We start from the raw sequence: 16,449 nt of genomic DNA, 5'->3' as shown, positions 1-16,449 counted from the left end.
TCTCTACACATGTGGCTCGATCTACCTATTTTGTGAGGATGATGACCATGGCAGTGAATGAGAGAGAGCCATCATATGTGCCACCAGGTGACCACAAGCTGAGGACTACAGTGTTGGATAGAGCCTATGACAAGGTTGGGATCTTGATGGAGCAAATGAAAGCATGTTGGATGGAGTCAGGTTGCAGCATTATCATGGATGGGTGGACGGACATTAGTCATCGTCCACTCATCAACATTATGGTTACATGCACGGAGGGCCCATATTTTTTGAAGGCAGTTGATTGTTCAGGGCATCATAAAGATGTTGATTTTCAATTTCATGTGCTTAGGGAAGTCATTGAGGAGGTTGGACCACAAAATGTAGTCCAAGTTGTGACAGATGCAGCACATGTGTGCAAAGCTGCAGGGAGGCTTGTTGAGGCAGCTTGTAGGCATATTTGGTGGACTCCATGTTGTGTGCATGCCATGAACAATGCACTCAAAGACATGGGGAAAATAGAGTGGATTAGAAAGGTGGTTAATGATGGGAGAAAGATGCAGATGTTTATCTGCAATCACCATACTTCACATGCACTTTTCAAGAGCTTCGCAAAGAAGCAATTCCTCAAACCAGTTGAGACTAGGTATGCATCATATTATATTCTCTTGGAGAGAATGATTGAGTTGCAAGAGCCATTGCAACTCATGGTTATGACACAAGAATGGAATCGATGGCCTGAGTCCAGAACAGAGCAGGGGAAGAGGGTAAAGGAGACAGTGAAGAGTGATCAGTTTTGGAGTGATGCAAAATACATAGTTTCCATCATTACTCCAGTGTTTCAGGTGATCAGATATGGAGATGCAGATTCACCCAGCCTTGGAGAGGTTTATGAGTGCATTGATTCCATGCTTGGGCAGATGAGGGCTGTTGTACATGAGAGAGACCCCACTCTAGCATTTTATACGGAGCACATTGAGCCTATCATTCACCGCAGGTGGGAGAAGTTGAACACTCCTTTGCACATGGCTGCCTATGCATTGAACCCGAAGTGGTACATACCTAGGCCTGGTAGAGTCACACCACTTCGGGATGATGAGGTGAAGAATGGGTTCTTCCGATGCATTGCCAAAATGTATGATACTGAGACTGCTAGTGAGATTCGCACCGAGTGGTCTGAATTTGCTAGTCTTTCAGGTAATCCTTAAATCTTGATTCAGTGCTCTAAACTCTTTATAATTATTAAATTATAAATTCTTTTAATAATTAATTGTTACTTTACTTATAAGTTATAACTTTATTTAAGTTATTTATAATTTTAATATTATGTTGTGAACTTTAAAATTTGTAACTTGTAGGATACTAGGATATTGCAAAGGTGGATCTAAAAACCATGGCACAAAAGAATCCCATTTTATGGTGGAAATGTCATAGTTCACAAAAGTTAAAAATCACCTCACTAGCCATTCGACTGCTTTCTCAAGTTTTTAATACTAATAACTAATTCCAGCCCTTTACAATCTTAACTTGAAGAGTTTTACCTTGCTGATTTTAATTTATGATTCATTGATTCAATAATTATTAATCATCGATTTACCATTTATCATTTGTTACAAATTGTATGAACATTTGTTTGTAACTTGTAAGTTGTAACTTTCAACTTTGTTATCTCAGGTGTCTAGCTCCTCAGCTGCAGAGAGGAATTGGTCCACCTATAGCTTCATTCACTCTGTTAAGAGGAACAGACTTACCTCTAAGAGAGCAGAGAAGCTGGTTGTTGTACATGGTCACTTGCGGCTCAAAGATCGCAAGACACGCGAGTACAAGGAGAGCCCTGCAGCACGATGGAATGTGGAGCCAGAGGATCCAGCTCAGATTGATGAGGATGTCGATGCAGAAGCCAATGTAGGGCTAGTTGGTGTTCCTTTAGAGGATCAGGATCTTACCTAGGAGGAGTCTAGTAGTTCCAGCGATGAGGACTTCGACATAGGGGATGATTAGAGAGCACTTGAGAATCATCCATTCTCATTATTGGCATTTTGTCATTTTGTTGATTATACTCACTTTGATATGGCTATGATACATTATTATTATTTCACTGTTTCATGCTATTCAGCTCATTGTCATCATGAGCATCTTTATGATATATGATATTCATAAAATCATATTTGAACAATGAATTTTGAATCTTGCATCTTGAACTAAGTTAATTTGTCAAATGGTCATTAGTAATAGTAATGGTTATGAAATTTCAAATTTCAAGTTTGAACTTATGGTGTATGAATCACATTTTAATTTTCTCTATTCATTGTAGTCAACTATATTTGGTATGTTAATGTTACATTGTTATATAATATATTGAAGTATCATTTCATAATTAGCATTTTCAATCATATATAGTAATAATATTATATATATACTATGCAACCCCCTCCCCCCACTCCCTCTCCTCCCCACCCCCCGCTCCCCCGCCGTCCCCAAATTGAGGCTGTTTTTTTTCCGCACCCAAAACTCGTTCCGACGTCCCCCCGCACCGCCGCACCCCCGCGCCGGGGTAACACTGGAATATTGTCAATGCACTCACGTTGATTTTGGTATTAATAAAGAAATCATTTTCTCGCCTACTGGTATTGTGGTATGAATGGTATATTTTGTGTTTTAATTCATATGTATCTCAATTGGGTTATTTTGTATGGTTAGCATAGTATATCTATGTTAAAGGGCTGAAACATAATTTGTTGAGTGTAAGCCAGCTATGTGATCAAGGGTATTATCTTTGTTTTGATTCAAATTCTTGCACTATAAAGAAAGCAAAAAATGTTATAGCTAATGCTACTAGGGCAGCTAACAATCTTTATATTTTTGAGGATACTAATGCTGAAGCTTCTTGTTTAAGTAGCATAAATGATGCTTGGCTTTGGCACAAGCATCTTGGGTACATTAATTTTGACAATATGGTCAAGATTAGCAAAAAGGAAGTTGTTAAAGATTTGCCAAAGATAGAGAAGCCAGCTGACATTGTTTGCAAGAATTGCCAAGAAGGGAGGCAAACTAGATCTTCCTTCAAACCAAAAGAATATACCAACTCCAAGCCACTTGAGCTAGTGCACATGGATCTGTGCGGTCCACCTAGAACAGCAAGCGTTCAAGGTGAGAAAATATTTTATGTTGCTGATTGATGATTATTCACACGACATGGGTCACTTTTTTAAAAGAAAAAGTCAGAAGCATTGGATAAATTCAAAGTGTTCAAAGCTCTAGTTGAAAATGAAATAGGCTTCAAGATTAAATGTTTGCATTCAGATAATGGTGGAGAGTTTACATCTAATGAGTTTACTAATTTTTGTGAACTTCATGGTATTAATAGACAGGTTTCAGCCCCAAGAACACCACAACAAAATGGTGTTGTGGAGAGAAAAAATATAACAGTCCAAGAGATGGCACGTTGTTTAATGAATGAAAGGAAAGTAAGTGATATCTTTTGGAGGGAAGTTGTCCATACAGCTGTGTACATTCAGAATAGAACCTTGTTGCAATCCATGTCAAACATGACTCCGTACAAGCTTTGGAAAGGTAAACCAGCTACAGTTAACTACTTTAAAAATTTTGGCAGTCCATGTTATATTAGAAGAGATGAAAATAACCTAGGCAAGTTTGACTCTAGAGCTGATGAAGGGATCTTTCTTGATTACTTCTCAAAGAGCAAGGTTTTCAAATGCTATAACAAAAGGTTGCACAAAATAGTGGAAAGTGCAAATGTTAAAATTCATTAAGTTACTAACATCTCTAATGAGAATGCGGACAGCATAAGCAAAGAAAAGGATCAGACCAGCACTGTTGTACCTTCATCACCACCATCCACACAAGCAGGAACAATCAGCAAAAGAGTTGAAGCTGCCAAAGAAAAGGCTGAATCATGTAGTAAAAGTTAAGGTACTTCACATGGTAAAGCTGAAACCTCACATGTGTCCTCCAAGCATGAAACTCAAGGTGAATTTAATGATCCCTCCTTTAAAACTCCATCCAAGTTTGTTCAAAAGAATCATCCCCTAGATCAAGTTATAGCTGAAAGAAGAACAAGAGCTACTAGGAAGGATGCTAATTACTTTCAGGATGATGTGTTTTCATTAATATCTTTGTACGAACCAAACTGTTATGAAGAGGCAGCCAAGGATGAGAATTGGATTGCAGCTATGAAGGAAGAATTAGAGCAGATCCACAAGAGAAATACTTGGGAACTCGTGCCAAGACCCTGTTGTGAGGTTTTCACATCATCGCCCCAAAATTTTGGGGACCCCCCTTTTTTTTTTATCGCCTCGGAAAATTTTTGGATTGTCCAACAATTTTGATTTTTCGAGAATTTTGAGCCTTGGACACTTTCAAGCCAATGGAAGAGACTTAGCTTATTTTCACCCGATTTTTTTTAACTTGATTTTCTAGAGCCACCAATTCTATCCTTAGGACGAACAAATTTCAAAGTTAATTCCAACTTGGCAGGATAAAATTGTGAATTTTGTACTTAGACATTTTCTTTTGAAATTTTGGATATAATTGTATAAATTTGGATAATTTTCAAAAAATGAAACTTTTGTTAAATTTGGTCTTTTGGAAAATCTTAATTATTTTTTGGTGAAGAAAATTAATTTTTGTGATGGTGAAGTCAAATTGCAAAATCGATTTTTAGGCTCTAGAGAAATAATTTTGTTTGTGTTAAAATGCTAAAATTGCTTAGCTAAATTGATTGGGATTTAAATTGCAAAATTTGGCTTTAAATGGATTAAATTGCCTTGAAAACCCTTTTGGCCTTTAATGAAATTAGTACTTTAATATTGAAAAATGGCTTTTGGCTAGCCAAAATCTAATTTTAATGACGTATTAATTACTAAATCTTCATTAAAAGAAAATATTTAACACCTCTAAGGCATTATTTATTTTCTTTTTCCAATTTTGGTCCAAATGGCAATTTAAAAAGTTAATTTTCATCATGGCAAAATTAATTTTAGCTAAGTATTTAATTGTGGGCCATAATTTTGCTTTAATTATTTGTTTTTCTTTCTCCCAGGGTCCAAGTCGGCTAGCTTGGAGAGAGTAATAAAGTTGGGTATAAGAGGAGGCCCCTCTCCCATTTCCTCCTCACTTCTCACTTCTCCTTCTCAAGGTGTTGGGGATTTTGCAAGAGTAGATCTGCACTCTTCTTGCTTGGCGAATTTTGTGGAAGCCGAAATTTATGGGCTACAGGTTGCTTTTGAAGTAAGGATATTATAATAGCTAAGTTTAATGGATCTAAGAGATTATTGAGTTCTTGTCGAGCGGGGAATAAATCATTTGCACACACGTGAGTAACTTATGGTCAGAGTGCTTAGGTTCAACTTGAGAGTTCTTTCCCTCGTTGAGTGCTCGCCCTTAAGTAGATTTTCAGATAGGCCATCCTGAGATTCTTGTTCTAAGTTACTTATTTCTTGAAATGTTTAGGAACATTTCTTTGGGTTGATGCTAGATAGATGTTGTGAGGTTTTCACACCATCGCCCCAAAATTTTGGGGACCCCCCCTTTTTTTGATCGCCTTGGCAAATTTTTGGATTGTCCAACAATTTTGATTTTTCGAGAATTTTGAGCCTTGAACACTTTCAGGCCAATGGAAGAGACTTAGTTTATTTTCACCCGATTTTTTTTAACTTGATTTTCTAGAGCCACCAATTCTATCCTTAGGCCGAACAAATTTCAAAGTTAATTTCAACTTGGCAGGATAAAATTGTGAATTTTGTACTTAGACATTTTCTTTTGAAAATTTGGATATAGTTGTATAAATTTGGATAATTTTCAAAAAATGGAATTTTTGTTAAATTTGGTCTTTTGGAAAATCTTAATTATTTTTTGCTGAAGAAAATTAATTTTTGTGATGGTGAAGTCAAATTGCAAAATTGATTTTTAGGCTCTAGAGAAATAATTTTGTTTGTGTTAAAATGCTAAAATTGCTTAGCAAAATCGATTGGGATTTAAATTGCAAAATTTGGCTTTAAATTGATTAAATTGCCTTGAAAACCCTTTTAGCCTTTAATGAAATTAGTAATTTAATATTGAAAAATAGCTTTTGGCTAGCCAAAATCTAATTTTAATGACGTATTAATTACTAAATCTTCATTAAATGAAAATATTTAACCTCTAAAGCATTATTTATTTTCTTTTTGCAATTTTGGTCCAAATCGCAATTTAAAATGTTAATTTTTATCATGGCAAAATTAATTTTAGCTAAGTATTTAATTGTGGGTCATAATTTTGCATTAATTATTTGTTTTTCTTTATCCCGTGGTCCAAGTCGGCTAGCTTGGAGAGAGTAAGAAAGTTGGGTATAAGAGGAGGCCTCTCTCCCATTTCCTCCTCACTTCTCACTTCTTCTCAAGGTGTTGGGGATTTTGCAAGAGCAGATCTGCACTATTCTTGCTTGGCAAATTTTGTGGGAGCCGAAATTTATGAGAGCCGAATTTTGTTGAAGGCGAATTTTGTGGGAACCGAAATTTGTGGAAGATAAAATTCTAATTTTCAAGAGGGGCTGCGATTTTTGCCCTAAGTTGGGTAATTTTATTTGAAGGTGAATTACATGATAAATTTCTGATTTGCAAGTGGATTTGAAGTTCTTGAGCTCTAGTCCTAATTTCGAAAAGTCGTTGTACGATTATTGGTTAAGGTGAATTTTAATAATTTAGAGTTGAAAGGGGTCCTTAAGCTGACATCCTTCTTTCGTTCTAGTCTAAGGATTGCTTCCCGTGGTTCTACTTGTCTTCTATTCCACCACTCTACCATCCCATAATAGGGCGACGAGTATGGAGGATGTTAGCGCAAGTAAGAATCCCAAGCGGACAAACACTAAGAAAGACAGACGATATGATGCCCAAAACACCCTTCTTCTAAAAAATGAAGAGAATAACCGACACCAATATCGATGCAGTGGACATGATATGGATGAAGGACAGACTAAAGGAAGGACAATTCCCTTTGGCTATTGGTAAAGGTAATTTCAAATCATTTAGAGTTGAAAGGGGTCCTTAAGCGGATTTCTCTCTTTCGTTCTAGTCTAAGGATTGCCTCCCTTGATTTTGCTAGTCTAATTGTCCACCACTTTACCATCCCGTAATAGGGTAATGAGATGGAGGATGTTAGTACAAGCAAGAATCCTAAGGGGACAAACACTAAGAAAGACAAAGAGGATATGATGCCCAAAACACCCTTCTTCTTGAAAATGAGGCGAATAACGGATACCAATGGTGGTACAATAAAAGGATATACAAAAGGCAATTGCACATCACAGCCCAGGCATCGACACTTCCATTACAACCATGATGAGCGATAACAAAGAAGCCCTTGATTTTGAAGACATTAGAGAAGAGGATATCAATCAGATACGACTTGGATCGAGATTGGATGAGCTAGAAAAGGTTGCCGTCAGGAAGAAGCATCTAAGCACCCTTTCCTCTCTCAATGCTCTTATTGGATTTGTGAAAGAATATGAGAAGGATTAGAAAAGATGCTACAAGCAGCAAGCAGCATGGTGAAGTCAGTGAAACTCAAGGCAAAGCACACACCTTGTCCTCCTATGGAAGAAGTAAAGGAAAGGCTAGCTGAGTTCATTGCCTTAGCTAAGAAAATGAAAGAAAAGGGAAGATTCATATTAGAAAATCATTTAATGTAAGCCCAAGTGGCAATTTCCCTTTCTTCTAGAATAGGACAAGTGTCTATTCCTGATTGGCCACCATTTTGGTGCCTTCTCATTGGTTGCCACTTTTTGCACTTTTTTCATTGGTCCATTGATGAGGTAGTAGCTTCTCATTGGCTGATGGGGTGGCAACCCTAATTAGAGTTTTGAGGATCCAATTTCGATCGTTGATCTTGTTTTGATCTCCACCATCCGTTGTATTTTTGGCCCCTATATAAGGCCATTTGCTCTCATTTGTAAGGTGTTGGAGAAATTGTTGCGAAGATAATACCAAAATTGCTCTCTTTTTCATTGTTGTGACTTGCATGGTGATTAAGAACATTGGGTATTATTGCATGTTTTCTACTTCCACATAGTTAGATTTCTTTTCAAGTTGTTGAAGCAAATCGCATTTGAAGTTGTTTAAGTGAGGTTAAAATAGATGGATAGTTGTATGGTAGCATTGGTAAATGTTTGATAGGGATCAATACTAGACCACTAGCATCCTAGTGGCTGGTTAGGAAGCTTTCTGTGGCAAACTAGTTTATTATTCCCTTGAATCATTGCACCTGTGGAAGTGAGGCCACTAGTCAGCTCTCATTAGGTTCGATCCCCGTCCATTTGCTAGCCTTCCATTCATAGGAGTAGGAGTAGAATAGTGAATAGTTGGGTAGTTGAAGTTTAAAGAGAGAAGTTAGAGAGGTAAGTCAAGCATCAGAACACATCCATTCACCTTCCACCACCATCGCTTTCCATCAACATCATCATTGGCAGACACATCCTCCATCATCACCACCATCAACATTATCTGCCTCCGCACATTTCACAAACCAAACCACCATCACCTTCATTCCACCAAAATCCAAGTCATCCTTGAATGAATAGCATAAGGCCGCCTACGTGATTACCAACAAATCACATCGATAAAACTGAGCGAGTATCCACAAGAGTAAGGAACATTGGAGTTATTCTCATATCCCATGAGCAAAAACTTTTCAAGAGATGAATTGTATGTTTGATACTACGTATCAAATGTTCAATTGCTAATATGTTATGTAAGTGATACAAAACTCGCATCAACAGACCCAAGGACAAGAACACGATTGAGACAAAGTGAGTGTTCCACAACAAGGTAAATGAAGAAGGTAAATTTATCAGAAACAAAGTTTGTTTGGTTTGTAAAGGCTACTCACAAGTTGAAGGTGTGGACTTTGATGAGACTTTTGATGAAACGAATCTTGCCAAGCAGCCTAGAAGCATCCAAAAGCATGCATAGACTTTGTTCCTCATCTTCTAAAAGCCTTGTTCAGTTCTGCATATATTGTTACATAATAATTAGGACGTATCATCCTTAATCCTTACATTGTTCTCAAGATATATCCTTTTTATGCCAAAAATGCTATCATTATCATTAATCAATTGTTAGTTTTTAACTTGACCAAGGGCAAAATCTTGTTTATTCTTTGGCCTATTGTATAGTTGCTTGCTTATGTGTCTTCTTTTTTTGCTTGCCATCTATGCTGGTCTTTTGTAATATCCCCTTTCTAGCCAGTAGCAGTGGTTGAATTGTCAGCCCATCATTTCGACCCTCATGAGCTAATGTCTTGGTTTAAGGGTCCTTGGATTGAGCTGTTATATGAGTAGTGGGAATATCACTTCTCTTCATTTTTTATTTGGGGTCAGGACTTCCTTTGTAATGTCCACTTTCTAGCCAACTTATCATTGGTTGAATTGGTAGCCCGTCTTTTCAACCCTCGTGAGCTAATGTCTTGGTTTGAGGGTCCTTGGATTGAGCTGTTTTATGAGTAGTGGGGACATCACTTCTCTTCAGTTTTTATTTGGGGTCGGGTCCCTGCATTCACATTTATTGTTTGGATAATTTTGGGCAACTTGTTATTTATATTAACTCAATTTCGCTCAATTACCACTTTTATAGGGCACTTGGGTATTTGGCTTTGGCAATGAATATCTGGATTCGGAGTTGACTCCCTGGAGGAATTTAATTTGCCAAACTCATGATTCTTAAATTATTAATAAAGTTTCACTTTATTAATGATACTTTATAATGGCTTATTATGATTTAAAGTTGGTGCCAAGTCTTCATTTAATGAGCATTTAATATGATTTGAAGTTGGGCGCCTAGACTTAAGAAGGGGTGATCAATTATTATTTAAAGTCAACCTATGTCAAAAGAAAATATGTTTAAGTTATGTGAAATGTGATTGAGAAGCTACTTGATTGACTTGCACAAAGGAGAATTATAAAAGCTCAAGGGTGAAAATCGATCCTTTATGCATTTGATATTTAAGCTTGTGAATGAGAAGTAATGGGACTGCAAGGGTTTCACTACATCAAACTTGGAAGAATACAATTTTTCTAAATTTTCAGAAATTACAGATGGTGTGAGATCCATCAATTTTTGCAAATATCAATGGCTTCACCCTGGAATTATGATTGGCTTTAAATGCATAGCTTTTTTAGAAGAGATTGAATTAGTTTTCAAAGAATAAAATAGCAGATATTGCAACGGTGGCCAAAAAATAAGAAATGCAGCATATAGATCAGTTTGGCGCTGATGAGAAGGCGTCGTAATCATGTCAAATAAGCACTACCACACTGATCACATTGATCAGGGTCCACAAATGCAGATGGACTTCCAATTCCTTGTTACGATAAATCGATGTGTATTAAACAGGGGAGACGAAGGCTCCTTAAATAGATTTACAAAGACGATGTTTCTAAACAAAACAATCGTGAACTAACAACAGAAAAGGAAACTTCCTAGGCTAACTAAGATGAACATTAAAGAGATGTTACAATATTTTAATATTCCTTAATCTACAGAAAACAAAATATAGGAGAGATCTTTTCTCCAACCTAGCATTCAGTTTCTCAAAAACTACTTAGAACTATTCTTCTGATGGCATTTTTAATGCATACTTGGGGCCTGACTTGTTGGCATTTATGCAATCCTTGATTCTATTGGTTGACATCGTTTTGCATGCCAAATCAATCTATCACGGACTCTCGTAGACTGGTGGTTGTGATGAGAGAGTCATTTTGGCATTTATTTGAGAATTGGATGGCTTATTATGCTCTTGGAGATATTATTTTATTATTACTTTTTATACACGGCCTACATGTTATAATTCTAAGTTGAGTTGCACTTTTTATTTTATAAAATTATTTAATTATAAAAGTGCATTATAATGGGATGTTATAATGGATGCTTCTAGAAGTTCTTAGTAACTTCTTAGAAAAGTGAATAAATAGAGCGCTTGGCCTCTCATTTACATACACTTGATTTGATGATTCTACTACCTCTCTCTATGAGCATTTGTGGCACCATCTAGGTCTGCAAATATTCAGCATAATCCTTGAGAACGCTACCTCTCAAGAGATTGCATAACTGAGGAAGTGAAAGACCTTCTGAAGGGTTGCACATTGGAAGTGGTATTCAGCCATTTCATGTTGAGCTTCATTGAGTTTCAGACTTGGACTGAGGTTTGATATTTTTGGAGTTCTTTTTGGTGAGGGATTGCATCATTGTTCAATTGGAGGGCTTCACAAGAAGATTCATTGCAAATCTGATATCAACTGGTGATTTCCGGAAGTCTGGCTGGGATTACATTTTATCATCATTGGGTCATCAATATTGGTCCAAATCTCATGCAATCATTTTTAAAGCATTCCAATAGCCTGGGCGTTTCAGTCTGTACCATTTTCAGCTGCCAGTGTTGAAGGCAAAAATTAATACATTTTCAGTACAGTGCCGTACTGTACGGCCTGCTTCAGAACAGTGTACGACCTGCAGCAAAGGACAGTTTGGGGAAGTGCAAATTTGTTGTTCTTCATCAGCATATGACCGTCTGCAGTTACATCAGTACCAGGTTCTTCTATTATCATTGCAATAGCTAAATATCAGTAGGCAGTAGGAGTAATGGGGTTTGCATTGTTTGTTGAATTCTGTCTCAGTTTTGTACCCAGCTATATAATCACTGTACACCTTGTTCGATGAGCTTGATAGATCTTTGTAATCAGTCCCAGCATTGCATAATTTTGTAAGTAGTTTCTTGGTACCAAATAGTTTGCCAAATCTGAAGATGCAATTGTTCTAAGAAGGGCTTCATATTGGCACTATTTTTGCATTATTGTGTTGCCTGGGTTTGTTGCTCAACAATATCTACGATCAGTTATTTACTACCAGCAGTATAGTTGATTGCTTGCCAAGTGTTTTGACGGAATTTCTCAGTACATATTCAATCTTTTAACTCAACAGTACAGTTCAGATTACATGCCAAGTGTTTGACAAAATTCAATTGTACAAAGAATCAGTGTTTTAGTGATCCTATTAGTAAGGGTCATTTCATACTGATGAGAATTGACAGTTAGAAGTGTCCCCTTCTCTTAAAGTCTCACCTCCCTATACATGTCTACCTTTACAGCTTCTTATCCTGCTAGGCTTCTTGAGTTACACAACTCTACTCATTTAATGTCTTCAATAAAATTTAACTATCAAATTTTACTAGCAATGATCCAAAACATATATTATTAAAAAAAATTGCAAGGGAAATAAAAATGCAAGAAACTGAAATTTGTCTAGATGAAGATAAGGAGTTGTACAGTTGCATAAAACGCAATGACTTGAGATAACAAAAATATAAGAAAAAGGTATCAGTAATTTCTTATATTAGCCGTTGAGGTCCATGGTTATACCATTAAATTAAGCTAATCCTAATCAAGCAAACTTTGCCTAAGCCAAATACAAAGTTAAATAATGCAAAGCAAGGAAAAATAGAAGAGAAATACAACTAGAAGAGAAAATAAGATAAATGAACATGGTCTCTGATTTTATTTATAGAGAATATCAACCACCACTCTGTTTAGAAGAAAATTCCACAAAAGTAAATCATGTAAGCATCTACAGTGATCCTCACAACTTCAGAACCTATTATTCTCAGTGATTATACGATCAAGATTTGTGAAAGAGAGAAACCTGGGCAACAATTCTCAATAATATGTCTTGATGCTGAACAGGCAACTTTGAAAGACCATATAGTAATTCAGGAGCAAAATTCAATTTCTCCTATTTCAACCAATAGGAAAACCAGTAAGTCCCAAAATATTTTTCAAGCATAATTCATTTCATGGATACTTCAAATGTTATTATTTTCAAGATAGAGTACAATTGCTGAATACCTTAAAGTATCATAAGAACAGTTATAAGACAAACCTCCATAGGCAAACGGTCAAAAGCCATCTCAATATACACAATTGAAAAATTCTTAACAATTGGGGCAGCATCAAGACTCTGATATAGGTTCCACAAATCCAATATAGGCAAGCAAATTGTTGGTTGGTCTTTTACCCGCTTGTTTATGTGTGTCAGCATCTCCATCACCTACAAAAATGACAGATATCCAAGAATAAGATTTCAATGCAAGTTAAGATTATTATAATTCAATCATGTATCCAAAATTCAAGACAACAAAATCACACAAACATTAAAACAAAACTCAAAAAGGATATCCAAAGCTACCGAATTTGTCTAGACCTGTCCTTTTATTTACCTGTAATAAGACTAAATAATGTTAAACCGAAATTCTGCAGTGGCAGATAAGGAACCAAGGCCCCACAATAACTAGTAGAAAGCCTTGTGACCAATTATCCTCATATTAATGACTATTAAGTCTATGTAAGTTGTGACATCCAGCTCAATACTCGATCTGACATTACTAATTTAAAAAATTTGATACTCCACCAAACAAACATTGAGCTAAGGATAGGAAAATGACTGTCTCGCTCTCTATAACCCCAAATTTATGTATCCATAATGATCACCTTCACATCAATGTATTCTCCCTTGTTACATACTAAAAGCATGTGTAAAATATCTCATATTAATAATAATGTCAAAAACATATTTTACAGACTAGAGAAATATATGCAACAAAAATTTAAAAGTTTAATAATAAAACAGCCCATGATATCAATTTCAAGATCTATACTTCAAACGGGTCTAGTCAGATTGCTTGATGTCAATAATGACAGGCCAACCTTGACTGGATATTAATTAATCTGCAGAGGCTCAAATTTCCTATGCTTGCCCCTTTTTAGTATTGGGATAAAGGTGTGTCAACCTTTAAAAGCCCTAACATTGGTAATTGTATTTATTTATCCAAATAATTAAGGTGTTTGAAGATACCTTTGCATGGACAAAGTGTGTGCCCAAGTTGGGTGATGGCAGGTTGTAAGGGAATCAACTATTAATAGTCGGTTATACTGAACTCTCTTAAAGTTATAAGTTCTGCCAGTTAGGATAGATTTTATTACTGTTGTAAGATGCATAAAAGTATTCCTCACACCTAAATATAGCAGTTTTTGGGCCCCCAACTATCAAGGTGCGAATGAGGAGTCGAAGGATAATCTACATGTGTCATATGCATCTTTACAGGTGTTTGGAAAATAAGCCAAATGGATTTGAACGCCCATCTATTTTGGCTTGGTCTAGAATATTCCGTATTCCTTTTTTGTTGTATTTCTTTATATAAGGTTGTCTTGGAAAGCATTATGCTGGTTATGTTTTGCATGGGAAGTGTTATGCTAACAAATTAATCCAAATTGTGTGTTGTTGATTAAAGTAATCTTGTTGACGAAGCCTACTGTTGATATTGTATTGAAACTGATGAAGTATTGTGTTTTTGGAATGTAGGAATTTTCTCCCGAAAGTGTTTCCCTCACATTTATCATGTGTTCATTGCGATACTATTTTGTATGTTTATTATCTATATCTGAATGTGTTTATTATTCTATAATAGTTCTCTAAAGAAAATTCACACCATCTCCACCACATTAGAGTTACAAAACGTTTTCCACACCTTCGCTTCCTTTCAGTTGGTATTGGAGCCTACCCAATTTTGGTTCCATTGTTGGGAACCTGGTTTTTGTGCAATTCTCAGTTTAGGTGGTAGCTTTTGTAAGGCATTTTCAAAATATTGCCAAAATAAGATGGCATGCACATCAAGAAAAATTGAGATGGAGAAGTTCAATGGCACTAACTTTGAACTATGGAAGATAAAAAAACAATGTAGGATATGCTCATACATTAGAATTTATGGTTGCAGTATCCGAAGCAAAACGGGTCACCATGGCCTAGGATGTATAGGATGTAATTGATCGAAAAGCTATCAGCCTTTTCATAAGGCTTTGTCTTGCAGACTTTATCCTACTACATGTTCATGAAGAGAAGAGTGAAAGAGAACTTCAGAAGAAGTTTATATACGTTTGTAAGGATATATCCCTAGTATATATATATATCAGATACTCATAAGAAAGAAAATGTATTCTTCGAAGATGAAGTTCCATTCTTAATCATCTTAATGCATTCAACATGATATGCTCAGTTGGATTCTATAAGTGAAAAAGATTGATGAGGATTGTTGCATGCTTCTATTGTGTTCTTTGTCGGACTAATGGACCACCTTGTTATCGTTGTTAGGAATACAACCACCGAGTTCGAATTGGATGATGTGGTGGCATTGTTACAATCTAAAGAAATGTAAAGAAAGACTTTTGAGATGGCTAAGGAGGCCCTTGCGGTTTGTGAAAGATCAAAAGCAAAAGGCAAGAAGGGCAATGAAAAAAGAGGCAAAACGAAATCCTATTGAAGATTTGAGTCTCCTAAAAAGTCCAAGGTGAAGTGTTGAAGCTGCAGCACAACTGATCACTTCTGTTGAGAATGTAAGGAGGAGATGAAAGCTCCTTTAAGCTTTTTTGAAGCTATTTTGTAGCCAAAGTTGTTTTTGTTTGAAACCCTAATTTTTCAATACCAAATTTGAATTCTTGGTGGGTTTTTCAAGAGCTCATCTGGGTTGTCCTCCCATTTTTTTGGGTGCCTCGACTTTTGTGCCTCATTTTTCAAGCTAGCAGAACCAAAATCCAACAACATATTCCTTCCGAGTTTTTCAAGCTCTCTTCTAGATACCTTTTTTTTTTGGGTCTTCTTTTTTTTGCCTTGAAGAGTGTGCCTTCACAAATTTTCACACTTTTTCATTGGAAAACGTGCCATGGCATCTCTAATATTTTGCTCAAGGGAAATCAAAAGTTCAACGGTCACAATTATGGCACATAGAAACAGCGAATGCTAACCATCTTTGAATATCGCAACAACGATAAAGTGGTTTTGGATACTGCAACTCGACCTGCTCAAGTTGGTCTTGATCTAAGCAATTTGACTCGCAACCCATAGTGAATAGTGCGAAGCATACTCAGCAAACAGAATTTGCCTTTTACACATTCTGACAGCTTCATGCTCTAGATAGATTAACCATTAAGGGAGGGTATTACAATAATAGATAGTTTCTATTATCTCCGTTTAGTATGTAATAGTTATCTATAGTATATATTACAATAATAGATAATTTCTATTATCTTTGTTTAGTATCTAATGGTTATCTATTGTAATCTCCTGTAAATATTAGAATGTTTCTAATATTTAGTTTTTTGTTTCTAGAATAGAATGCTTCTATTCTTTACCATTGTTTCTTAAGGAAACATTGTTCAGTCTCTTGTATAAATTGATCTCTTGATCACTGTTAATATCAAGCAAATTATTTCCAATTACTTCGTAATATGGTATCAAAGCCAATACTCTATATTTTTTCGAAAATAATTATAATTTCTTCGTTGAGATTATCTGTCTTTTATTTTCAAAATTATTTTCAAGCATATTTGCTTCCAATACCTTTGGTACGACTAGGGTTTTCAGCCAAAAAACGTGC

At 36.0% G+C, this 16,449-nt stretch overlaps 1 protein-coding gene across 2 annotated transcripts in view; it reads right to left on the bottom strand.

Moving 5' to 3' along the window:
• LOC149541374 (ARM repeat superfamily protein) overlaps positions 1-16,449 on the bottom strand; it is a 348,244-nt gene that overhangs the window by 316,044 nt on the left and 15,751 nt on the right. For both annotated transcript variants that reach the window (XM_089796637.1, XM_089796638.1), the window contains exons 2-3: positions 12,903-13,070; positions 12,666-12,755 (exon numbers count right to left, since the gene is read on the bottom strand). In XM_089796637.1, the coding sequence (XP_089652763.1) occupies positions 12,666-12,755; positions 12,903-13,070 (258 nt within the window). The remainder of the gene's footprint in view (positions 1-12,665; positions 12,756-12,902; positions 13,071-16,449) is intronic.

This window comes from Cupressus sempervirens, chromosome 8 (assembly GCF_028749045.1).
Source record: "Cupressus sempervirens isolate cs-2001-9-10 chromosome 8, ASM2874904v1, whole genome shotgun sequence".
In the NCBI taxonomy this organism is placed as follows: Eukaryota; Viridiplantae; Streptophyta; class Pinopsida; order Cupressales; family Cupressaceae; genus Cupressus; species Cupressus sempervirens.
The sequence above is the reverse complement of the archived record's forward strand: the minus strand, read 5'-3'. Positions and strand labels throughout refer to the sequence as shown.